Source organism: Sorex araneus, chromosome 4 (assembly GCF_027595985.1).
Source record: "Sorex araneus isolate mSorAra2 chromosome 4, mSorAra2.pri, whole genome shotgun sequence".
Lineage (NCBI taxonomy): Eukaryota > Metazoa > Chordata > Mammalia > Eulipotyphla > Soricidae > Sorex > Sorex araneus.
The window spans coordinates 9405019-9431100 of NC_073305.1; the positions used below are offsets into that span (position 1 = coordinate 9405019).

The 26082-nt window shown below is 56.9% G+C and overlaps 1 protein-coding gene across 1 annotated transcript; it reads right to left on the reverse strand.

Annotated features, from left to right (window-relative positions):
- Window positions 1-2530: 2530 nt before the first annotated feature.
- CCDC174 (coiled-coil domain containing 174) lies at window positions 2531-24614 on the reverse strand. Its single transcript, XM_055137040.1, has 11 exons — window positions 24483-24614; window positions 21618-21722; window positions 19843-19943; window positions 16454-16512; window positions 14343-14514; window positions 11259-11354; window positions 9354-9496; window positions 9008-9102; window positions 7997-8129; window positions 5174-5326; window positions 2531-3586 (listed from the first exon to the last, which is right to left on the reverse strand). Exons 1-11 carry the CDS (start codon window positions 24522-24524, stop codon window positions 3288-3290), a joined length of 1398 nt encoding a protein of 465 aa, XP_054993015.1. The 5' UTR covers window positions 24525-24614; the 3' UTR covers window positions 2531-3287.
- Between the last annotated feature and the right edge of the window lie 1468 nt (window positions 24615-26082).

Genomic DNA, 26082 nt, shown 5'->3' on the forward strand with positions numbered 1-26082 from the left:
TTTTCAAGAATCATCACTTACCTCGGCCATACAGTGTTTTTACATGAACGGTGTGACATACAACTGACTTAGTTCAACTTACTGGCTGAGAGAGACACAGATGGCGAGGCGGCTCTCTGATGTAGTAACTGTCAAGACCAGTACCCCGCGCTGAATTCCAAATTCCACGGCCTCGGCTCTATGTCACAACGAGCAGGCTGCAAGCCAGGCTCCAGCCCGCCCTGCGGCTTGACGGGGAAATAAATGACAGCCCGCCTGTGGCGTCACAGCGCGGGGAAACTCATGGATATGGATAGCAGTCTCTCCGCAGGGACTTTCGCAGGCAAACCGAATGATTTATTTGGCCAATTCAAATGAACTGTGATCAAACAAAGGCCTGGGGAAAAGATTACAATGAAAATAAATAATTCAAAGCCATTTCTGACCCGTAACATTCCACCTAGGGTCACAAAGAACGAGGGAAGACGTTTCCCTCATTTCCCTACCACGGCCAGAAAGGGGTCCTGCGTGCTTGAGGTAGGACTGCAGAAACGTTTCCCAAAAGTCAGCTTTGGTTACGAACAGGAGGGTTGTGTGGAATCAAACCACGGCATGTGGAAAGTGACCGTAAGCCATAAAGCAGCCCTAAGGACGTCTTTCAAGCACTGAAATGCGGCTGCGGGCCAAGGGACTCTAATTTTGTTCACTTAAAATTGAACTTGAGACTCAATTATATTAGTAATTGATTTTAGAAAACTTTTAAGTATGTTGAGTGGTTTAAAACGTTTATTCTGGGGCTGGAGCGATAGCACAGCGGGGAGGGCATTTGCCTTGCATGCAGCTGACCCAGGTTCGATTCCCAGCATCCCATGTGGTCCCCCAAGCACCACCGGGAGTAATTCCTGAGCACAGATCCAGGAGTAACCCCTGAGCATTGCCGGGTGTGACCCAAAAGCCAAAAAAAAGAAAAAAGTAAAATGTTTATTCTGCTTTAGGGGCAATTTAAGCATGTGTCAAATTTTCAACTGCATATTTTACAACTTCTAAAGACAAATCAAGTTGTTTTTCTTTCTTTTTGGACCCAGCTATGCTCAGAGCTTACTCCTGGCTCTGTGCTCAGGGATCAATCCTTCCTGGCAGGGCTCAGGTGATCAAACCTGGGTGCAAGGCAAGAGGCCTTAACCCCTGCACCACCTCCCCAGCCCGTGACATATTAAGTTTCCTTGATGAAGAGGCAGCGTCCACACTGAGATGTTCTGTATATGAACGTACAGGACAATCTCCATCTGGATTCTTGAAGTTGGTGGCAGAGAAAGGCAAAATATTTCATTGTACCTTTTATATTCTGAAAGTGCTGGAATATTTTAACAGTGAACCAAAAAAGTCTCTCATCGAATTAATCCACTTTTAAAACGAGGTTCCTAAAAATCAGACCCGGAGAAGTTCAGAGTATTTCCCAGTGCCAGGGCAGGTCGGTCACATGGGAACCTGAAATCTCAGGATTCTAGCGCCACCTGCTGGACACACTGGTATTAAACAGGCCCGGGAGAAGGGGTGACGGGTATTGGAGACGGGCCTTGTCGGGGTCTGGAACCATGAAACACTAAGCTACCCACGCACTGTCGGGGGCACCGGATGCCAAAGCCGTGGTCTTTAAAATCGGGGGCAGGGAGCTGGCTCCAAAGGGCTGGAGCACAAGCTTTGTATGTGGGGGATCCAGATTCGAGCCCCAGAGCCACAGGCTGCCCCAAGCACCAGTGGGTGTGACCCAAACGCAAAACCAGCCCCAAGCCCCCCAGAGGGAGAAGGTCCTAGAGGAAACCTGACTGAGTTACCCCGGGACAGACTGGCACCGCCACCGTGCGCTCTGCTTCTCCGTCCACGTCAGGCAGGTGGGGGCAGAGACCCGCTTGGTCTCTTGGCTGCTGGCCAGTGCCCCCGACCCGAGGACTGAGGAATCTTTGGTGTCCTCTCGCCCCTGCCCTAAACCAGCCTCCCGGGTCCTCTGATTACCGGGCCCTGGCCAGTTCCCTCCTTTTAGGGCTCAGCACTCTAATGCTGCTGTTTTCCTGATTTCAAGCTCCCACCACCTCCCGCTCTGCTGTTTCCATCCTACGTTCTTACTCTTCGGCAATTCCGGCCGATTTCTGAATGGGTCGAGGGTAACAGATGACCCAGAATCAACTTTTGAGGACATTCTTTCCCCGACGGACAGTCTTGGTAGCACTGTCCAAGCCTGACCGTGATGCCTGCGTTTATTTCTGGAATTCCCCTGATCTAGCTTCGCATCGATTGATCCTTTCACTGGTGCCTCCTTGCTCTGAGTCCTGGAGCTCTGAAGTCACAGCCTCCAACTTGGTTCGCTTTCAAGATTTGTTTTGGATATTCTACACGCTTTGCAATTTCATTATGAGTAGTACTATCAGCTTGCCAGTTTCACCAAAAAAAAAAAAAAAGCAAAATGAGCTGGTGTTAATGTCTATATTCTGAAAGATGTATTTGAACTGTGTGACCATTCACAGGACAAGCAACTTGCTACAGAATTCAGAAGCAAAGTTTGCAAGTAATTGAGATTTATTGTTGTTCAGTGTGAGGGGGGACACTGGGGCCTGGATAAGCTGCAGAGAAGCCCCGAGACCAGGTAACGAGAGTGAAGCTCCCGCCGACACCACTGTGGGAACGAGACAGCGCGCCCGGTCCCTGAGAATGACGAGGACCCGGGGTGGAGCCTGGGGAGGCGGTCACGGCACAGGAGCGGTGCGGGGGCCGTGGCGCTCAGCCGAGAGGTGCTGGGCCACGCGTGTAGCCTCCACGTCCGCCCAGGCCCGAGCCCCAGTCCCTGAGCATCGTAGCAGGAACTGCGACAGAGGAGGGGGCGACAATAAAAGTGGCTCCAGCAGCATCGACTCCCGTGGTGCCTTCTCTGGCCCCGCGCAAGAGGCCACCAGGGTCACCCAGGAGACCAGACCACCCTGGCTCCTGTTTGCCCCGTCACCGGCAAAAACCACCCCCGCAGATGCTCTGGCGACTAACGGAGCCGCGGAATCCCCGGAACAAGGCGCCTGCGGCTGTCAGTACCGGCACAGGGAACGGGCGGAGCTTCAGGCGGGGCGACTGCAGGACGCGGAGGACACAGATCACGGCTCCCGTGGAAATCGAGGTGACTGTGGCCACGTAAGGCAGAGAGAAACAGAGCCACAAAGGGCCACCACGCGAAGGGGTCCGTCCCGGCGGGAGGCAGGCCCGGCCGTGCTGGCCCTGCGGGGGGAGGAGGCACCGTCCGCAGGCCGCCCGTGGCTGGCGGGCGCTCAGGTCACCTGCTTGTAGTAGGATATCATATCGTCCAGAGTTTCGAACGTGACCGTGGGGGCTTGCGGCGGGCTCCCGGGGGCAGCGGCGGGGGCAGCGGTGGCTGGCGTGTGTGCAGCGCTGGGCGCGGGGCCCTGGCCAGGGCACTGGCCTGCGTCACCGGGTGCTGGCCCGGGCCTGCTGCTCCCAGGCCCGGCTCTCCTCTGACCCAGGAAGTAATCCGACGGTGGGGCGAACTCAGGGTCGCGCTCGGCCCGCAGATCCGACTGCCTCTTCGACCAGTAGCCAAAGGAAAATTCTAGGGAAGGTAAGAAAGAGCAGTGTGAGAGCCGAGTGCCGGGCGTTACTAAAACAAAGATCAACACGTCATCTAAACGCTGGCTGCTCAATCAGTTCAACTCTCTCTACTGCTCTTCAATCGCTGTACCCATTTCTTAAGGACCATCTCGATTTCTCTGGAGAACAAGGACAGCGGGAGACCAGCGTAAAATCTAAAGCAAGGATCGGGAACCCGGCTGAGAGACAGAAGCGGTTGGTTTTCCCCGAAAGGGGGACGATCAAGGCAGGGTCTGTGGAGAAACACGGAAGGAGGCAGAGCCAAAGACACTGACATTCCATCTGTGAGGAAAACATGGAAAAATCTCATCCCCACCTACCCTGGCGTAAGATGCTTCTGAGAGCTAGGGTCAGCCTGTCGGTTTATACCAAAAAAAAATAAAAATAAAAAAAAGCAGCAAAATCAGCTGGTTTTAATGTCTATTTTCTGAAAAGACGCATTTGCCAGGTTGAAGCATCCGAATGACCGTTCGCAGGACAAGCAACTTGCCATGGAATTCTGTGGCAAAGTCTGCCAGTATCTGGGACGTGTTGTTGCTCAGTGTTGGGGGGGGGGAGGAGACACTGGGGCCAGCACGGGCCCGGGCAAGCGGCAGTGACGTCTCAGGCGCCCTGTCACCGGGCCTCTGGCAAGGCCACCCTCCCGGCCTCCACTCAGCCACTGAAAGGACTTGCCGGAACCGATCTGGGTGATTCGCCTGTTCCCAGCGGCAGCATTAGCCGACGTCACCTGCTGTTCTGCTGCCTTTCACCTTAGGGGTTGAACGGCACGAGTGGATGCCGAGACAATCTTGAGTTTCTCGAGGGAGAGAGGGCCACCTGGCTGTGGGTGACTCGGGACTTACTCCTGGCCCTGCACTCGGGCCCACGGGACCGAAAGGGGTGCCGGGGGTCACCCAGGTCAGCTCAGGCCAAGCAGCACCCGACCCACCGTGCCGTCACTCTGCGCCAACGCTCCCTCCGGAGAGATGCGGCCAGAGCCGCTTCCCGAGAGGGTGGCCTCGTGGTGTAGTTTTCCAGACTCAACAGAAGCAAAGACGAGCCCAGGGGAGCGGGCCGAGCTCGCAAGCCTCCTGCGGCACGCCGGGTGGGCCGAGAAGGCAGAGAACACGGCAGACACCACAGTCCCGCAGATGCAGGAGGCCGCTCGTGGGGCCCGAGACCACCAGCAGCCTGCTCGCACCCAACACTGCGCCCTCCCACACGGCCGGGGCGACCCCCGGGCACAGCCAGCAGCAAGCCCGGAGCACGGCCGGCTCTTGCCCAAATACACCGACAACACCCCCACCCGACCCCCAGCTGAAAAAAAAAAAAAGGCAGTTTCTGAGAAACAAAATCCAAAACTCTGACACCATGAAGGCAGCAAAAATTTCAGAGAATTTTCAAGAACCTTTAAAAAAAAAAAACAAAACACATCCCCATCCTTTTGCAGTAAGTGCTCCCGTCTACAGAGACGGCGTCTGGGAGTCCGGAGGAATCAAGTTCAAGGGCCTGGAGGATTCCTCGCGCCTCACGGGCCACTGGAGGCCCGAGTGAGAGGCGCCCTTACCTTTCCCTCGGTCCCACTCCCGCACGTGGGGCACGCCGGGCCTGGTGTCCTTCCGCTCCTGGACGATGACCTCTACTTTGCTGCTCGGGGCGGCGGCACGAGGCGGCGGGACGGCCTCTGGCTCCGGCGGCAAAGGGCCAATCACGTCTCCGTCTGGTTTCACAAGGGAGTAAGAGTTCATTACAATGACACTTACAGACGTCCAAGATGAACACGGACAGAAACACGCTAACCCTGCAAGTCACAGAGGATACTTGCGGAGGGAGACCCCGGCATGTCCAAGCAGTGGGCAAAGGACCGAACCTGATAATGATCGATTCACTTGTAAAAACTCTAAGAAAGCCAGTTTGGGCATTTTGTATTACCCCCATTTTACAGACAAAGAGAAGTGAAGCAGAAACACTCCACAGGGAGAGGGTGACGGGAACCAAGAGCCACAGGCGGGATGACTGAGTCTCACCAGCTCCTCTGCTCTCCAGGCCAAGAGGCAAAGCACTAGAAATCTCTAGTAACTTCACTCAGGGAAAAGTCTGGATAAAGTCAAAGCAGAAGCAGGAAGGCTGCTGAGGAAGAGGGGGAGCCAGTGACGGTGCAGGCGATACGGAGGGGGTGACGGTTTCGTGACAAATCTCCAGACTTCCGTGGAGTCGGGGATGGGCTCCACCCCCCGTCTCCCGGGGCTTCCAGGAGCTCCGGCAGTCTCTCACACCCAAACCCACCACCCAGTTAGCAATTTAACTGCAGCTCTATCACCCTGTTCAAAACTCTGGACTTCCGGGATGTGGGGCCACATTCACAGCCGCACGACATCTCAACCTCTACCACACTGACAAGCCAGGAGCAGCACACAGAGGGGATGGGGTGCAACGCAGCAGGCAACCGATCTCGATGAACAAAATATAGACCCAGAAGGCTCAACCTGCAACCGCATTTTAGAAATGTTTTACACAAGAGCTTAATGGCTCCATGGTGAGATACAACCATCGTCACTAACTTTCATCTCAGGAAACATTTTTTGATCGTTCTTTTAGAATAGCATTTATAAAAAACAATATAAAAAAATAAAAAATAAATAAAAAAATTAAAAAATAAAAAACAATATAAATTACGGAGGGCCTGCTATGGCAGTTGGGAAAACTGGAGACAATGATAGTGGAAAGGTGCAATGATGGTGGGACTGGTGTGGGAATACTGAATGCCTTAATACATCACCATGAACAACCTCGTAAACCACAGTGTGTGTGTGTGTGTATATATATATATATATAAGGTGTAAGGGGAAAAGAAAATTCAAAAAATAAAATCAAAAAATTAAAAATAACAATAACAATAAAACAAGTAAACAAATAAAATACTTTTGAAAAGCGAACAAACCCTAAGCCAAAGGGACGCTCAGATTCCCAGAACAGCCGCCAGAGACTACCTCCCCCGAGGCCCAGCCCGGCCCCACTGGGAAAGAGTGGCAGTTTCTGCTGGCCCCGTTCCCTCCCGACTCTCAGCCCCACCTCCCTGCGGGGGGTGGGCGGAGGGGGGTGGCCTGCAGATGTGCCCCTCACCTTCCTCTGCCCCTTCTCTGGGCCCAAGCGTGAGCAGACACAGTGGCGGGGCAGGGGTGTGGTGGGTGAGGGTCCGGTACCCGCCAAGCGCTGCTCCTGGCCAGCCCCGCCCACCAGGCGGGCCAGGGTCTCCTGGTCGTCGCCCCCGAGGCCCAGCTGAGCTGAGTCACATGATTCACTGGCACCAAGGATAACGGGTTCCGAGGTCCGAAACACCACCTTCCGGAGCGCCGTTACTTTTGTTTCTGAGGGTCACACCTGGCAGTGCTCGGGAGACGGAGGCTGAGCCCCTGCGTGCAGAGCTCGAGCTGCAGCCCCCCGAGCTCAGCCCCACTCGTGATCTGCGTCGCGAGCTCTTCTGAGTGTGGTGGCGGGGAGCGAGCAAGGAGGGAACACAGGCAAGGGCTGCCCGGCCCCGGCACCATTTTTGGGTAAGCCAGGCTACATCCTCATTTCTTCATCCACTGCTTTTTTTTTTTTTTGGGGGGGGGCGTCTAATTTTTTCTTTTTCCTGGCGGGGGTGGCTCACTAGTCGCCACTCAATACTTAACCCCGGCTCTGTGCGCGGGATCACTTCTGGCGTGGGGGATGCCAGGGATCACACCTGGGCAGGCCGCGTGCAAGGCAAACACCCCACCTGCTGGTCCCACATTCCGGAATTTTTTTTTAATTTTATTAACTCACTTTGTGAATAGATCTCTTTAAAACATGCACACACTGGGGGCTGGAGTGATAGCACAGCGGGGAGGGCGTTTGTCTTGCACGCGGCCAACCCGGGTTCGAATCCCAGCATCCCATAGGGTCCCCCGAGCACCGCCAGGAGTGATTCCTGAGTGCATGAGCCAGGAGTGACCCCTGAGCATCGCGAGGTGTGACCCAAAAAGCAAAAAAACAAAAACAAAATACAAAAAAAAATGCACACATGAAGTAACAAAAACTAAGAGTTTTTCCAAACAAAATTAAGTCTAAAGCACCAACAGTTGACCTTGAAAGGCCTTTCCTGGAGCTCTGTTACTAGGCAGTACAACGTGCCGTCCGTCAGCATTCTCGCCACAAACAGCACCGCACGGGATCATCTCTCTACACCACTCGGGCTGGAAAACCTGCCTGGCAACACCTCAAAGGCGAGGCGAGCCGCCAGCCGGGCAGTGGGGCCGCGGGACGCCCACCCCCATGCTGCGAGGGGGCCCAGGGCGCCGTGCTTCCCCGAGGCGCAGGGCCACCGTGCAGCCTCTGCCCTTGCGAGAGGGACGTGGCCACGGTGTACCTGGGCTTCCCTCCTCGGTCCCGTCTTCCTTCGCCTTTTTCATCTTCTTCTGCCGCAGCTTGGCGAGGCGCGCGTCCAACAGTGCCTTCCGCTTCTCCTTTATGCTCTCGCGTTTCGTTCTCTGATCCGTTGTCTGGGCAGGAAATGAAAAAAAAATATTTTAAGCCAAATCAGAGTATTTCTGTTTTAAAAAATGAAATATGGTATGTGGGGAGGGGCGGGGGGGTGGGGAACGTGAGGGAAACTGGGGACAATGATGAGAAGTTTATGACTAAAATTAAGACTTTATTTTACTTATTTTTGGGTCACACCCGGCGATGCACAGGGGTTACTCCTGGCTCTGCATTCAGGAATCACCCCTGGCAGTGCTCAGGGGACCATATGGGATGCTGGGAATTGAACCTGGGTCGGCCGCGTGCAAGGCAAACGCCCTACCTGCTGTGCTAATGCTCCAGCCCCCTAAAATTAAGACTTTAGACTTAATTTTGTTTGGAAAAACTCTTTAGTTTTTGTTCCTTCACGTGTGCCTGTTTTAAAGCGATCTGTTCACAAAGTGAGTTAAATGTGCGCTGGTGAAGGGACAGGAACGTTTTATGACTGAAACCCAATCGGGAACAATTTTGTAACTATGTATCTCTCACTGTGATTCAATTTGAAAGAAAAATTTAAAAAAACAAAGAAATAAAAATACTGAGTCTACTCTAAACACAAACTTATCTTCGCCCCTTTCTCTCTTTAAAGGAAGCGCGGTTCCCGAGGCCTCGGAGCCAAGCCCAGCCCTGCGGAGGGGCTGACGCTTTCCGAAGCCCAGCGGGCGCCCCCGCCGCCCCGGGCAGCAGGCCGGACGCCGAACGGGTCTGTCCTTCGCCCGTCAGGAACAAGCTGCTCCTCTCCACACACCGGGAGCCGCCCTGAACCCCAGGGCCAGGAGGCAGCTGGGACGCGCTTGCCTGACTGAGCGACGCCCCGAGGGCCCTGGGGAGCCGCCCGTGGGCGTGTCGCGGCCGGTACCTGCTCACGCAGCATCTCCAGCGTCTTCATCTGCTTGTGCCTGAGCTCCTGGTCGCGGGCGAAGGCGAAGTAGCCGACCCCGAGCTGCCGCGCCTCTGGAACACGCCAGAAGGACCCAGAGAGGTTGGATTAAGAAGCGGGAGCCACGTCCACCCCGCCCGGCCAGCGTGGCTGTCTCCAGCGAACAGCCCCTCCGTCAGGAAGCCACTCCCGGTGGGTTTCTCCCTTTCTGGGCCCCCCACTGGACAGGGGCGATCTCCAGCGTCCCCAGAGAATCCCCCTCGGACGCGAGCTGGGGCTGACGCCGGCCCCTTCGCGCCCGCAGTGGCCCAGGGACGCCCGTTACCGTTTTCCCGGATGTCCTCGTAGTGGATGGGGCCCATGGGCCTCCGCAGGGCCTCCCGCTCCTCCTCCTCCCACTCCTGGCGCTGCAGCTCCTTCCGCATGTCTTCCGACAGCAAGGACTTCTCGTTGGCGGGGCTCAGGAAGCTGGGCGGGGGCAGGGCGGGACGCTGGTCACGGGGGGGGGGGGGGGGGGGGGGTGTTTGGGGGCAGGTGACGGCGGCTTCCCCAGCGACTCCCGCTGCGCCTTCCTCAGGCAGGCGGCTGGCCCTGACCCTGACCCCGGCACCGGGGACGCCCAACAAACCACTTGCTGCAGAGAGACAGTCCTCACACAGAGAGGGAGAGGGGGAGAGACAGAGAGAGAGGTGAGAGGGAGAGAGGGAGAGAGAGGAGAGAAAGGAAGAGAGAAGAAGAGACAGGAAGAGAGAGGCAGGGGAAAGAGAGAAAGGGAGAGAGGGAGAGATGGAGAGGGAGGGAGAGAGAAGGGAGGGAGTTTGAGAGGGAGAGAGAGGAGGGAGTGAAGGAGAGAGGAGAGTGTGAGACAGAGAGAGACAGAGAGACGGAGAGAGAGGGAGAGGGAGAGAGACAGACAGAGACATAGAGAGAGAGGAGAGGGTGAGAGAGACAGAAAGAGACAGAGTGTGAGAGAGAGAGAGACAGAGTGTGAGAGACAGAGAGACAGAGTGTGAGAGACAGAGTGTGAGAGACAGAGAGAGAGGGAGGGAGAGGGAGGGAGGAAGGAGTTGGGGGGGGGCAGAGAGCCGCAGGCGCTCAGAGGGTCCCGCGGGCCGGGCCGGGCTACTTGCTGCCCCGCCTGCCATCCCTGAGTCCTCCCAGCCCCGCCTCACGCCGAAGCCCCAACTCAGGACCAGGCGACTGTGTCCCAACACCCTTCGCACAGACCCTCCCGGGGGCGGGGACTCCTCTTCCCAGGACCATTGGCGAGTGGCCATCAGAGCCACCCAGGCCGCACAGCGGGAGCGTCAAGTCGCTCCACACACGCAGGAACAGCGGCCGGCCCGGGGGGACGAGGAGCACGTGCTCGCCTCTGCACGCGTGTGGCTGTGCTGTGGCCCGTCATGCACGCGGCCGTCACGCCTCCTCCCGTAAACAGGGACAGCCCGAGCCCAGCCCCCCTGTCACGCGCACACACGCCCCCCCACTGGACGCACGCTCTGCAGCAGCCCGGCCCCCCTCGGCCCCACTCACAGCCCGGCCCCCCAGGCCCCACTCACAGCCCGGCTCCCTGCCCCCACTCACAGCCCGGCCCCCCTCGCCCCACTCACAGCCCGGCCCCCGAGGCCCCACTCACAGCCCAGCCCCCCCCCAGGCCCCACTCACAGCCCAGCCCCCCCCCGAGGCCCCACTCACAGCCCAGCCCCCCCCCCGAGGCCCCACTCACAGCCCAGCCCCCGAGCCCCACTCACAGCCCAGCCCCCCCCCCCCAGGCCCCACTCACAGCCCGGCCCCCCAGGCCCCACTCACAGCCCGGCCCCCCGCCCCCACTCACAGCCCGGCCCCCCTCGCCCCACTCACAGCCCGGCCCCCGAGGCCCCACTCACAGCCCAGCCCCCCCCAGGCCCCACTCACAGCCCAGCCCCCCCCCCAGGCCCCACTCACAGCCCCCCCCCCAGGCCCCACTCACAGCCCGGCCCCCCTCCCTGAGGCCCCACTCACAGCCCAGCCCCCCCCCCAGGCCCCACTCACAGCCCAGCCCCCCCCCCAGGCCCCACTCACAGCCCCCCCCCAGGCCCCACTCACAGCCTGGCCCCCTGCCCCCACTCACAGCCCCCCCCCGCCCCCACTCACAGCCCGGCCCCCCGCCCCCACTCACAGCCCGGCCCCCCGCCCCCACTCACAGCCGGCCCCCCGCCCCCACTCACAGCCCGGCCCTGCCCCCACTCACAGCCGGCCCTGGAGGTTCTTGTCCAGCTCCAGCAGGTGCGGCAGGTCCTTCTTCATGCAGCGCCGGGAGCGGCCCAGAGAGTCCACGTAGTCCACCCTGCAGCACAGGCCGGCGTGAGGCCAAGGCAGGAGCGCGGGGCCCGGGGGCAGCAGGTGCCGCGGGGGGCCAGAGACACGCGCCCCGCGCCCTCGTGAGATCTTTGTCAGAGAAGGACGAGAACAGCTGGTCACTCGCACGGTTTCAGAGACGCAGGGACAAGCAGACCCTGCTCGTCTCGGGAGGCGAGTGGAGACAACGTCCGCCCCGGGCCCGCAGGCCCTGGTCAGTACACGGACAGACGAGACACCCAGGTACACACAGCCGACAGCAAAGCACACGGCACACACACGAGTCCTGGATACATGTGTACATGCACACACACACCCACACACAAACACACACACCCGTCACACACACATCACATATACACCCCATCACACACACATATACCCATCACACACACATACACACACACCCATATACACCCCTATCACACACACTCCCATCACACACACCCCTCATCACACACACCATCACCCCCCTCACACCCCCCCTCACAGCCCACCCGCTCCAGCACCCCCAGTGCCGGCCCCACCGTGCCTGCGCTCTGCCACTCCCGATTCACTCCCTTCCTGTCCTCCCAAATACACATTTCATTCTTCCACCTCTTCTCAGGTTCACGCTTTCCAGGAATGAAAACTCCCTCAGTGGGCGTCTCCTCGCTCACAGCCTGCCACACCCCAGCCGAAGCGCGATTCCCGGCTCCCCCATGCAAAGCCCGAGTCCTTTTTATTTTTAAATCTCTATGTCTTTTTTGCTTTTTGGGTCACACCCAGCAATGCTCAGGGGTTCCTCCTGGCTCTGCACTCAGGAATCACTCCTGGCAGTGCTCGGGGGACCACATGGGATGCTGGGAATCAAACCCAGGTTGGCCGCGTGCAAGGCAAACGCCCTCCCTGCTCCGGTCCCCCCACCCCACCCCACCATGTTCTCTCTCAAACATAGCAATCCAGCTCTCCTCATATTTCTCTAGATAAAGCTACTTTGCTTTAATTTTTTTTCTCAGTGCAAGACATGGTCCCCTGGAGCCTTTCCGATGAGGAGTCAGACGGCACCGACAGCTGCACCCCGGAAGCTCCCCCACCCCCCACCCCCCACCCCCGCAGGCGAGTCCAGCATCTCGTCTCGGTCCTTCCCTGTACCTGCTCTGAGCAGGGCCATGGAAGTGCTCTGACGCCCCAGAGGGCCCGGGACACCTGCAGGGAAGCCTTTCCATTGGCATCATGTAGCTACAGACTTTTTGGGGGCGCAGGGGGGTGTGGCCCAGGCCGGCTGTGCTGCAGGGCTGCTCTGTGGTGCCGGGATGAAGCCACATGCAAGGCGAGTGCCTTGACCCCCATACTCCATCCCCGGCCCGACACACCGACCCCAGCCCGGCCCTCGTCCCTAGCAGGAGGCTCGGCAGAGGCAGGGCCAGGAATTCTGAGGCGCCCATCCAAAGTCCGACGCCCATGCGCGAAGCTTTGCTTCCGTCTGCAATTTCTTTTTCCTCACACTGCGAGCTCATAATTCCCATTGTTAGCTCATATTCGAAAAACTGAATGTGTGGGAATCTGCTGCTAAAACCCCCAAGCTGATTACCACAATAAATAAGATCTCAAATTACAGAAAACCGTTTCTCTCTTTTTCCCCCCTTTCATCTGAATAGAGGAAGAAAGCATCTAGCCAGATGGTCTGCGTAATTATTTACTGTATTTCTGAAGAAAGAGTTTTCACCACCTGGAACTGAACTACGGAAAGGATCTTACTGGAGCTTGACTCAGAGACAGCGAGAGCGCTGGAACGGCTGGCAGTGCGCCTTCCGGCGGCAAGCCTGGCAGGGGAGACCTTGGCTTGCCCTTCAAACCCTTCCCATCACTGAGGAACGCCTGCGATCACGTGGGCATGAACAAAGGCGGAAAACCGAGGACATTAAACCTCTCAATGGAGAGCAATTTTGGCGATGAAAAGCAATCACCGCCATTCTGTCCCCGAGAAGAGCTGCAGACAGACTGCCCGTCAGCGGGGCAGCGGCAAGGCGGGGCGGTCACCGCTGCCAGGGGCACCAGGCCTGCCTTGAGGGGCCCTGCGGCCGGAGTGACAGTCCAGCAGGGAGGGCTCTGGCCTCGCAGGCAGCTGGCCCAGGTTCGATCCCCAGCACCCCATAGGGTCCCCCGAGCATGTCGGGAGGGTTCCCCGAGTGCAGAGCCAGAAATACATGCTGAGTGCCACCAGGTGTGGCCCCAAAACCCCCAAAAAAGAGAGAGAGAGAAAAAAAGACTTTTCCCTGTCATTTGCCTTCGAGGTAATACACAGAATGACTTTCTCGGAGGCTCGGAACACTCGGTCCCTGAAAGAAACTGCAGGTGGACCATCAGCCCAGCCCGCACGGAGGCGAGGGAACGGTCGGTCGGTCGTGCAGCCCCGGCAGAGACGGACCCCAGGACGCTGCCCAGGCCGGGGACCCTGACGCCCACCCGGCGCCCGCCTCTCCCTCGAACACAGCCCCCAGCCTGGCGTGGCCAACAGCCGGGCAGCGTGTTCCGTGCCGGGGAGGCCAGCAGACGGCTGCTCCGTCTCTGCGTGGACCTTCCTCCCTGGGGCTAGCGCCACCCTGCAAACCCAGAGACGCCCACGGCCGAGCAGGCTGTGCACGCGGGCCTGGACCCTCCCCGAGACCCACAGGGGGAGCCCACTCCCACTGCGTGCGCTCGCACACACACACACACCCAGCACACACACATACACACACACCTACACACATACACACACATATACCCAGCATGTACACACACACACACCCAGCATATAACACATACCCACACACACCCGACACATACACACACCCAGCATACACAACACACCCACATCCACACACCCACATCCACACAGAGCACAGAGCCGGGAGCAGCACCCGAGCAACGCGGGGTGTGGTCACCACGGAGTCTCCAGGGAAAGCTGAGGAAGGCGGCGTGGCCAGAGCCCGACACACAGGTCTGCACTCACCACTCCTCGCTGGGGTCCTGGGGCGGGGGGATGTCCTTCTCGGAGAGGCGCTCCTCCTCCTCGTCCTCCCTGTCCCCCGCAGGCCTGAGGGCGGCAGGCGCCCCATTCTCCCGGTGTCTGTCCATGATCTTCTGGTTGAAGTCCACCAGGTACATCTCCTCCACCTCCTCGTCTGGGACGGAAGGGTGAGTCCTGAGGGCTCTCGGCCGTGCTCAGGGCGGACTCCCGGCTCTGTGCTCAGGATCACTCCCGGCCGGCTTGGGAGACCATCTGGGTGCCGGGATCGAACCCAGGTTGGCCGGACGAGGCAACCACCCTCGCGTCTCTCCCCTGGCTCCTGACACCAAGGAAGAAAACGACACCCGGGAAGACGCAGTGGCCCCGCTCACCACTGTGCCCGGCACCGGGGCCCAACCCTGCTCTCCCTGGCGGCAGGCCGCGGCCCGCTGGGACGGGGACCCCAGCAACACTCTGCAGGGCCTCCAGCCCCCCAGATCCCGTGCGGCGTCAGTGTCCGGAGTCATCCTGTGTCAGCAGGCAGCTCTGAGGAAACAGAACCAACACCAGGCAACGGGGCGGCCATGCCCGGAGAGCTGGCGGCACCTCCACACCGGCGGAGGCCGCTCGGGCCCGGGCATCGGCCTGGCGACTCCGCGGGGGTGAGGCAGCGAGGGGTCGTAACAGGTGACCGGGGCCCTCTGGAGTCTCCTTGGCCCACGGACACTCTCTCAGGCCAGGGAAGGGAACGGCCCTGCAGGGCACACAGGCCCGGAGACACCGCCCACCCTCGGGTCACGGCCCCCGGCCAACCTAGGTTTGACCCCCGGCGTCCCAGCTGGTCCCAAAGCCCCACCGGGGGCGATTCCTGAGCTCAGAGCCTGGAGAACCTGAGCACTGTCAGGTGTGGTCCTCAAACCCAAAATAGAAAACTTAAGAAGTAATCATAATAAAACGCACCCTGGGAGCTAATAAACAACCTCTGACTCCAAACGCACCCGGGATGCTGGTGTACACGCAAGTGGCGTTTCTGTGACGTTTGGCTATGCCTGATTCAGGCACCTGCGGCTGGAGAGCCAGCGACGGGTGAGGCGTCGGCACTGCAGGTAGGAGCCGGGTCTCCGTCCCCAGCACCGCACGGCCCCAAGCACCGCCAGCAGAGACCCCCAGCACGGGACCGGGAGCAGGCCCAGCACTGCTGACGTGAGACCCAAAGACCTCCCCAAAAACGAGAGTGTGCAAAAAAAGGAAACAGAGAACGAGAAGCCACTTGCATCTTTCTCCGAGGCCAGGCCGGGCCCCAGGGCAGACGCCAGGTGCCTATCAGAGGGTGCGACCCCCACTCCGCCGGGAGCAGCCCTCGCCATTCAAACACGCGGGCCCAGGGGGCCGGAGCGATAGCACAGCGGGGAGGGCGTTTGCCTTGCACGTGGCCGACCCAGGTTCAATCCCTGGCATCCCTCATGGTCCCCCAAACACGACCAGGAATAATTCCTGAGTACAGAGCCAGGAGGAACCCCTGGGCACTGCCAGGCGTGACCCAAAAAACAAATAAATAAATAAATAAGGCATGCGGGTCCAACAGGCCAATCAGGAGGAGGGGTCCACCTGCTCAGACGCAACCAGGTGTCCAGGAGTCCCCACTCCTGTGACCCTCATGTTCCCACCAGGAACGTCTCCATCAGCAAGAAACGCCTTCCCAGGTCAGGACGGACTCGGGAGGAGACCACACAAAGGCGCGGGCTGGCCAGGCTCCGGGCAGAGCAGGACGTGTGAGGCCCTGGGCTCCTGCCCCAGCCCAGCGAACAATATAATAAACTAAGCCGCCAAAATGCCTCCGGGGCAAAGAGCCGCTCTCTCTCCGCACGGCCCTACGAGAGCGCCGACAGCCCGGCTCATACCACACTCGCCTGCGCACAGGCCTCACCCGGCAGTCGGGGGCCGCTGCTGACCGCGCTGTCCATCTCAGCACCCGCCCAGAGCCTGGCCAGTAGGACTCACAAAACTCCCTGTTTCTGCAGCTCTCTGTATTTCTGTGACTAGTTTAAGAAAAAAATAATACAAGGCAGCATAAATCACAGAAAGCAAAGCACAAACAAGCAACTGCTACTCACCTATAAAGTCTCCCTGGGTCATCTTCTCATACAGTTTGGCTTTCTCTTCCAATTTCTCCCTAGGAGGAAACCAGGCAAGGTTAGAAACGGCCCCACAGGCGCCACTTCCAGGAAGGCCACGCCCCCCCTCCCCCCCCGCAGCCGACAGCTGCCCCCTCTGGAGAGGGGACGAGTGAGGCTGGCAGGGACAAGCCTGGCTTCTGCCACGTCCCCTCTCACTCACTCGTGACTGTCACCGAGACGGAGATGCTGCCTGGCTAAGGGCAGGTCACAATCACCACCTGATTAGCAAACTGAGGCCAACTTAATATCGTGAAATGCAACTGAAAATGCCACAACGATGCAAGAGGTCTCAGCACAAGCCGAGCAGAGAGGCAGGAGGCTGGGCCAGACCTGCTGGGACCCCCTGCCTGGTTTACAGGCCCCTGGGCACTGCCGTGTGGCCCCAAAACAGAAACAAAAGGCAAAATAAAAACCCAAGTGTCTAGAAATGCTGATTTGTTGGTGAGCGCCCAGCACACTCCTCGGGGCCTCACCCGTGAAGAATCGGAGTGGGTTTCGTCTCATGTCTCTCTTTGGTTTGTTTTGGGGCGGTACTCCAGAGCACTCAGGATCACTCCTGGCTCCTGGTGGGGGTCGGGGAACCATGTGTGGTGCTGGGGATCGAACCCGGGTCAGCTATGTGCAAGGCAAGCGCCCGACCCTCGCTTGGCCCCTGGGAATTTCCTGTCTAACTGCATCCCGCACCCGTCACCCGGCCGTACGCTCTGGGCGAGTTCCCCAACCTCCCTGCACAACGGGGGACCCCAGCTTGGCCCCTCGGGGTGTGGCGAGACGGTCAGAGGACACGCGGAGAGATGGCAGCCGTCTTGCCTCTGCGTCACCTCCCGTCCCACGAGCCCCTTGGCAGCTCCTTCCCGGGCCCCAGCTCTCTCGGGCGCGGGTGCAAGAAGGGGACAGGGACAATGAGGAGCCACAGGGAGGCTGGGGAAGGCTCGGAGCGGGGGTCGGCGGGGGGCTGCCCTGCATGCACGGAGAGCCCAGGGGCCAGCTGGTCTCAGCAAGGTTCAGCAAGGAGGTCGGCAGCCCCCGGAATGGGCACTGTGGGAGCCCAGCGCCAGGGCGGACACTGACTCCTGTGCACTGAGCCAGGAGCAAGCCCTGAGCGCTGCCAGGCGTAGCCCCGCCAAAACACAGGAGCCCAGAGAAGTCAAGTTACAGTCAGAAAAACCACAGCACAGTACCCAAACAGAGAGTAAATACGAGAAACGATGGCACCTTCCCACGGAGCTGAAATCCCAACTCGAGCCAGTGGTGACAAAGATGATCTTGAAAGAACTTGAGAATACACCCTCCCGCGTGGGCGACTCCCTGACTCATGCTCAGACTCCGAGGAGCTGACGATCTTGGCGGATTTAATTACACGGCGTCGGCAAAAGAGCGCGGGGCTCTGGGGCCAGTGGCACTGCCACCGGCGGGGGTGGGGGGACGGGGGCGGGCGGAGGGCTCTCCTTTCTGGGAGGAGAGAGAGACAGACACACGACGAATGAAGAAGGAGAAGCAGCCTGATTGTGAAGCCAGTGTCAATGCAGTGAACCAGTAAGAGGCAGCCGATAAGGTGATCAGCTCAACCACGTGATCAAACCCTCCACCACCAATAATGGCGTCTTATGACGCCAGGAGGCAGCCGCCGTGTCCCTGTGAGAACGCTGAGCCTCGGTGTGCCTGACCCACCGGCAGCCCGGAGCTGAGCATGCACAGTCTCTGACAAATACCAACGGGCACAGGGGACAAACGGAAAGGTAAGGAAAGGGAAGGAAAGGGAAGGGGAAACGGAAAGGGAAAGGGAAGGGAAGGAAAGGGAAGGGGAACTGTTCGCGATGTAACAGAGACCAAAGGGCTCAGAACTACAGGCAACGATAAACTCCACCGAGTCTCGCTTTCAGGGTGATTTTTCAGGTGGGGTCCTCAACCAGCAGTGCTCAAGAGCCAAGAGGCAGCAGGAACCCAACCAACCCCAGGCCTCGCGCAAGACCAGCGCTCTGCCCTCGAGCCACACCCTGGCCCTTTCTGTCATTTCTTGTTGAGAGGAAAATTTCTAAAATCCTCTTGACTGCTATGTACACAACGGATATTATAAAACAAATAGCCTGCCACTGTGGCGTGTCGTTTCTGGAGGACTGAGGGAAAACTGAGTCCACACTGTTCCACACGCGGGAGGACGTACCTCGCACCCGGACTCTCACTCCCAGCGACTCAGACTCTTGGCCCAGCCGGCCTGTCCGGTGCAAGCACCCAGGACACTGTGTCTGGGGGGCCCTGAGCTGCTGGACTTCCAGAGACACACCCAGAGGTGCTCAGGGGACTATGACAGGCCACACGCAAGGGAGTATGTGTCCCCTACACCATCGGTCGAGCCCCTAAAGAATGTGGCCACACTGTGGTCATCGGTGAACTCAGACACGGTCAGAGTCCATACCATCAATCTATCAGAGAAACCCTGAGGGGCTGGGGGGCTTGGGGGGCTGGGGGTGCTTGCCTTGCATGCGGCAGACCCAAGTACAATCCCCGGCACCCCATATGGTGCCCCAAGCCTGCCAAGAGTGCTCCCTGAGCACAGAGCCAGGAGTAAGCCCTGAGCACAGCTGGGTGTGGCCCCAAAACTAAACAAACCAACAAAAAAAAAACAAAACAACAAAAAAAACCCACCAACTTTGCTGAAGAAGAAGACACAGTCCAAGGGGCAGAGTATGCCTCTAGCCCGAGGCTTACCCGCACTCCATCCCCGACACCCCCCACCCCCAGCACCACCAGCAGTGCTCCCTGAGCACAGAGCCAGGAGTAAGTCCTGAACACTGCCAAGCGTGACCCCGAGACAAAACTCCGGGAGTTTGCCAGCAGTGCAGTGACCCCGGCCTCGTTCTTAGACGAGAAACCCTGAAATATTTCAAGTATCAAGATGCTTAACAAAAATTTCCTGTAAAAAGCAAAAATATATAAAGTGAAGAATGCTAGAATGTTTTTTAGTCTTTCAAATTATTCTGTTTTGAAGTTTGAAAAACAAAGGAGGGAAATTTTAGGGCGCGCTCCTAAACTAATGTCATACTTGGGGGGGGTGGGGAACATCACCATGACAGAGACCATCGCAGACACACCCCAACAACCCAACAGAGGTTCCAAGGAGGCCTCTGACATTTCTCCTGGCGTTCGAGACGGTGCGGAGGGCGGGCTCGACCCAGGGCCCCACACATATTAGGGTTTCTAGAGCAGTGTTGGTATGTAGAGGGGAGCTGGCTGGGAGGACGACCAGACAGAGAGGACAATCAGATGTCCTGCTGAGCGTCCGTCCCTGGGGCGGTGGCCTCAGGGGAACGGTCTGCTCGCTTTACCTCGCCTTGTCTAACGTCTTCTGCTCCTCCAGCTTCTCCTCGGCATCCTTCTCGGCCCGGCTGGAAACCCCTGCATTCTGTTTGGCCCAGATACTCGGTTTCTGGAGAATCATTTAAAAAGACAAAATAAACCATCTGATTGCAAAAACTGATTGAGCAGCTGAAGAATAAACCCGGGAGATAATTAGCTCTTCTCGCTCAATGGAGATAATCAGGCCTGGGAACAGCCCAGCAATGTCTTGCAAAGAAACTGGACAAGGCAGAGCTCTCGCTGGGGAAAATAAAACCCACTAAGAATTGCTACCTAAAATTACAGTTACTTCTCTACCTTTTATTTATTATTATTATTTTTTTTTTTTGCTTTTTGGGTCACACCCAGCGATGCTCAGGGGTTACTCCTGGCTTTACACTCAGGAATTACTCCTGGCGGTGCTTGGGGGACCATATGGGATGCCGGGGATCGAACCCGGGTCGGCCGCGTGCAAGGCAAATGCCCTACCCGATGTGCTATCGCTCCGGCCCCACTTCTCTACCTTTTATCTGCTGAATGGTTACAACCCTATTCAAGACTCTGACGACAATGTATGCCTGAGAGAATTAGTAATATAAATAGCAGCTAAAATTAGAAAAACACATTGCTTAAAGCTCCTGATATTTTCGTTTGTATTTCCATAGTATCTAAACAACATAGATGCTTTTGGGTTTGGACCACACCTAGCGATGCTCAGGGCTTACTCCTGGATCTGCATTCAGGAACCACTCCTGGTGGGGTTCAGGGGACCACATGGGGTGCCGGGGGCTGAAGCCAGTGCTCAAGGCAAGTACCCTCCTCAATATATTATCACTCGGTCCCAACATTTCTAGATTTGTAACATCTAGAAGGCTCTCCACAATCGTCATGGAAACGTAAGCAAGCCGCAAAACCTATCCTTTAGTGTATAAAGCCTGTCCGGGGGCTGGAGCCATAGGAGAGAGGGGAGGGCATTTGCCTTGCACGCGGCCGACCAGGGTTCGAATCCCAGCATCCCATATGGTCCCCTGAGCACCGCCAGGGGTGATTCCTGAGTGCATGAGCCAGGAGTGACCCCTGTGCATCGCTGGGTGTGACCCAAAAAGCAAAAAAAAAAAAAAAAAGCCTGTCCAATTAAGCATATACAATTCAGAGAAATAGAAGCAGTTCAATGTGCTTTTTAAAAACTTACCAATGTCCATTTTAATATTTAAAACACTCATGTAGATGATAGAACAAAAAATGAAAATTTCTCCTACTTGTGATATTCCCTATTGATATATTTATAAATTCCTATAACTGTCACTGTCACTGTCATCCCGTTGCTCATCGATATGTTCGAGCGGGCACCAGTAACGTCTCTCATGGAGAGACTTATTGTTACTGTTTTTGGCATATCCAGTACGCACGGGTAGCTTGCCAGGCTCTGCCGCGCGGGCTCGATACTCTCGGTAGCTTGCCGGGCTACAATATCCTTATAATATTCCCCCTCATAATATTTATATGAAGCAGATATCATGAACCCCTTGAAAAAAACCTCAGTTAAACTCTCCCATGTTCAAAAGACAGTGACAGGGGCCAGAGCAACAGTACGACGGGGTGGGGATTTGCCTTGCACGCAACCAACTAGGTTCAATCCCCGGCATCACATAGAGTCCCCTGAGCACTGCCAGGAATAATTTGAGAGCAGAGCCAGGAATAACCCCTGAGTGTGTGACCAAAAGAAAAATAACCCCAAACCCCCCATGATAACACTTATTTTCACCTTGTTAGTTGTTTTTGGTTTCGCAAAAACTCCAGAATCTTTTAGGAGTTTTTCTTGCTTGAATTCTTCTTGCTTCCGGAAGAGTTCGGCCTTCAGGTCCACCAACTAGAATAAAACCCAGAAGCAAATGAGAACACGAGATCAATTCTGCTGAGTGACTGGTTTGCTAAGTTACCATTCCCAAAACGAGATTTCAAGTTCCGATAAATGGGCAAACATGAGCACAAAATTAAGAGGTTTAAAAACAGACTCCAGGGGCTGGAGCGATAGCACAGCGGGTAGGGAGTTTGCCTTGCACGCAGCCGACCCGGGTTTGAATCCCAGCATCCCATATAGTTCCCTGAGCACCGCCAGGGGTGGTTGCTGAGTGCACAGCCAGGAGTAATCCCTGTGCATTGCCAGGTGGAACCCAAAAAGAAAAAAAAATAAATTAAATAAAATAAATTAAAAAATAAAAATAGACTCCAGTACAAAACCACAGTACAAAATCTCTTTCTTTCCAGCTCGGCTGAAAATCTATTCCTTGGACATGTTCAACCTTCGAAGGCTCTGACCCCCTGGCCAGGGGGTGAGGGGTGGGCCGAGGAAGGTCGCTGCAGGGTGGGGGCTCCGGCTGCAGCTGCCAGAAGGCACCTTCTCTGCCCGCACCGCCCCTGGCCTCTGCACACGCTAATCTCATCTCACGCCCAATTCATTACTTTTTTTATTTTTAATCTTTATAATTTTTTCATCTTATAAAGAAGGTCACAATATTTCATTACATTAAATATTCAGACACCAACCCCACCACCATTCGCCCTTCCCACCACCATACATGGGTGTTTCCATCCCGAACCCCAATCCCTGCCCTAAAGCAGAACCAAAGTAATATATTGTATATTGTTCGTTATGAAAAACTGATGAAAATGCTACAAAAAAAAAGTATCCTTAGAGGAAAGAGGGTGAGGATTGCTGTATTCTACCCAGGGGCAATTAATTCTATAAGAGATCACTGACATGTTGTTAGAAGCTGAACCTTGTGTGCTTTTATATATATATACGTATATACATAATATGTAAAAAAAGAAAGGTACTTCCTTCTATTCCTGGTTGCCTCTGACTTTGAACCCCATCAAATGTGGTGCGGTATTCTAGAAGTGTGAGTAGGGTATACAGCATGAAGTATCGTGCAGCCACAAATGCAGCCGTGCAGTTCAGCAACAGGTCAGCTCAATTTGTTATTTCTAGAGGGAACCGCCTGTGCTTAGCAGCGGAGAACCCGTACATGCCTGGCGCTTGACACTGAGGAGCGGGGTACACACGTGAACGACACCCACTCATGCCTCAGAGACTCTGATCTAACTAGCAGGGCAGCGCCTAGCACCGGGGTGACGGAGTGCAGGCCGTGAACCGTGGCGCCGGCGCGGGGGCCTTTCCTGTGGCCCGTCCCGGGGAGCAGCGAGTCTTCAGGACGAGAAACAAGATTCCAACTGCCAGAAATAAAGGGCTCGGGGGGAGCAATGAAGAACAGCGCCCGCTGCTGCCTGCTAGGACCTCGGGTTCCAGAGGGAAATTCTGGGGGCCTGGGGAGATAGTACAGCGGGGAGGGCGTTTGCCTTGCACGCAGCTGACCTGGGTTTGATTCCCACCATCCCATACGGCCCCCGGGTTACCACAGGAGTCATTCCTAAAAGCAGGGCCAGGAGTAACCCCTGACATCCCGGGCGTGGCCCGAAAACAACAAAAAAGAGAATGGGAAATTTGGGGGCCGCAGTGACCATACAGTGGGGGCAGGGTGCCTGCTCTGCACATGGCTGGCTGGGGGTCCGGCCCAGGCACCCCTTTTGGTACCCCCACCCCAGCCCTGCCTGCCAGGAGTGATCCTTGAGTGCAGGTCAAACCAACAACAAAAATATGAAATTCTAGCAAAGCAAACAGGGCAGCCGGGCATATGGCTGTGCCTGGATGGGGACAGACACACACACACACACACACACACACACCTGCACACACACACCTGGATGGGGACGGACACACACACACACACACACACACACACACACACACACACACACACACACACACACACACACACACACACACACACCCCACACACACACACAGAGAGAAATCAATGTAACAGTAGTAGACTACAGGGACGGGGAAACAGGGCAGCCGGGCATATAGCTGTGCCTGTGCCCCAGCTTTCCAGGGAAACCGGCACAAGGATGGACACATACACACACACACACACACACACACACACACACACACACACGGTACTAGACTACAGGGAAGGGGCTGTGAAAGCTACAATAACAAAGCCTTCCCCTTGGAGAGACCCGTCTCGGCGGCCGACACGCGAGGCCCGGCGGATGCCCTCCCAGCTCCCCCCTGGCCCCCCCCACCCCGGCCCCCCCACGCCCTCCTGGTCGTGCTCATTTCCCGGCCATACGTCCCCTTCCCCCTTGGAATCGCTCCGCTGAACCAGCCCCAACAGCTCGACTCTCTGCGGCTTGTCGGTTCTTTGCCCTGAGCCACAGTCACTGTCCCCCTCCTCGGTCCCGGGCCCTCTGGGTGCTCCCTCGGGGACTCCCCAACAGGCTGCAATCCACCCCCAGGGGCAGGCCCGGCCCGGCCCGGCCCCCGGGAAGAGGCGTGTAGGGGCGGGGCGGGCGGCGTGGGCCCGGGTCAGCGACCCCGACCCCGACCCCGACCCCGGCCCCGGCCCCGGCCCCGGCCCCTCGGGCGGGCAGGGCCACTGCTGACCGCTCAGCATTCGGGCCACCCTGCGCCCGGCGCCCTCCGGGGCCCGAGTGAGAAACAACCTCGTCCGTGGGGCGAGGAGAAGTCGGGGCCCGTGTCCCCCTTCAGACCCGCACTCACAGAGGACGCCGTCACGTCCAGAGGCTTTTTCCTCCGGTCCATGGTCGCGCCACGGCGCTCCAGCCCTAAGTGGACGCTTGCCTCGTCCCCGGAGGCCTCGACTTCAATTTCCGGCGCGGCCGGAAGACGTCACAAACAGAGCGACGTCAAGTTTACGGCCCGGCGCCATCTTGAGAAGGTAATGTGTGATGTGTCTGGCGCCAGGTTGAGAAGGTCAAGGACGCCCAAGTTTACAGCTGTTTGCCTTAGCCATCTTGAAGATGAAGTTCAAGCGGGGGTGGGGGGACGGGAGGGGGGTGCTTGTTGGTGCCATCTTGAGAAGGGCGGAAGTGATTGGCAGAGCGCGGAAGCCGCAGCTATAGTAGGTGGCAGATTGGATATGGGCGATGGCGCCATGGTGGGGAGGTCAGAGCGCCCTCAAAAAAAAAAAATACTCCTGGAGCTGGAGCGATAGTACGACGGGTAGGGCGCTGGACTTGCACGCAACAGACTCAGGTTCGATCCCGGCAACCCACATGGTTCTCCGAACCGGCGGAAGTGATCCCTGAGCTCAGAGCCAGAAGTAATCCCTGAGCACCAATGGGTGTGACCCAAAACAGGAGAGAGAAAAGATTAATAACGTCTCTGTACCTCTGTTTACAAATAGGAATTCTCTGGAGGGTTTGAGAACTAAATGAGCTCAATGAGCCATTGATAATGATAATAATAGTGACAATGACTATGGTAGATAAAAGATTATCATAATACCCATATGCCTAATAATACCGAGATATTATCTGTGTGGTGGCACTGTAGCACTGTTGTCCCGTTGTTCATGGATTTGCTCGAGTGGGCACCAGTAATGTCTCCATTGTGTCTCACAACGTGAGACACAATGGAGACATTACTGTTACTGTTTTTGGCATATCGAATACTCCACAGGGAGCTTGCCAGGCTCTGCCGTGCAGGCGGGATATTCTAGGTAGCTTGCTGGGCTCTCTGAGAGGGACGGAGAAATCGAACCCGGGTTGGCCTCATGCAAGGCAAATGGTGAGTGATACCCACTGTGCTATCACTCCAGTCCCTATCTGTGTAGTAAAAGGAATTTTCAGCTATGAGAGATTATTGGTGTGGACCTAATATCATCCTAATGATGATTAGGTCCACCTATATGTGGTACCTATAGATTATTGGTACCACACCCAGAGGTGCTCAGGGCTTATCACTGGCTTTGTGCTCAGGGATCACTCTTGGAAGTGCTCAGGGACCATACACAGGATCTGAGATCAAACCAGGATTGGCTTCATGCAAGGCAAGCACCTTACCGACTATCTCCCCTCTGGCCTCCTTGGGGTTATTCAAGAGGAGTCAGAAGGGTCAGAGTTCATGAGCGCCATCAGAGGGGGAAGAAGGAGAACGGGTCACCTTCCAGGAAGTCACAGTCTCCAAACACAAAGGTGGCCGTCCTCCTCTAGCCAGCAAGTACCTGAGCCCAGTGCTCGCTTGGCAGACCCCTGTCAGGCACCCTCACTGCATATGGTCCTCTGAGCACCATCAGGGCCAGAAGTGAGTATTACCTGAGCACCACTGGTTTTTTTTTCCTTTTTAAAAATTTTTTTAT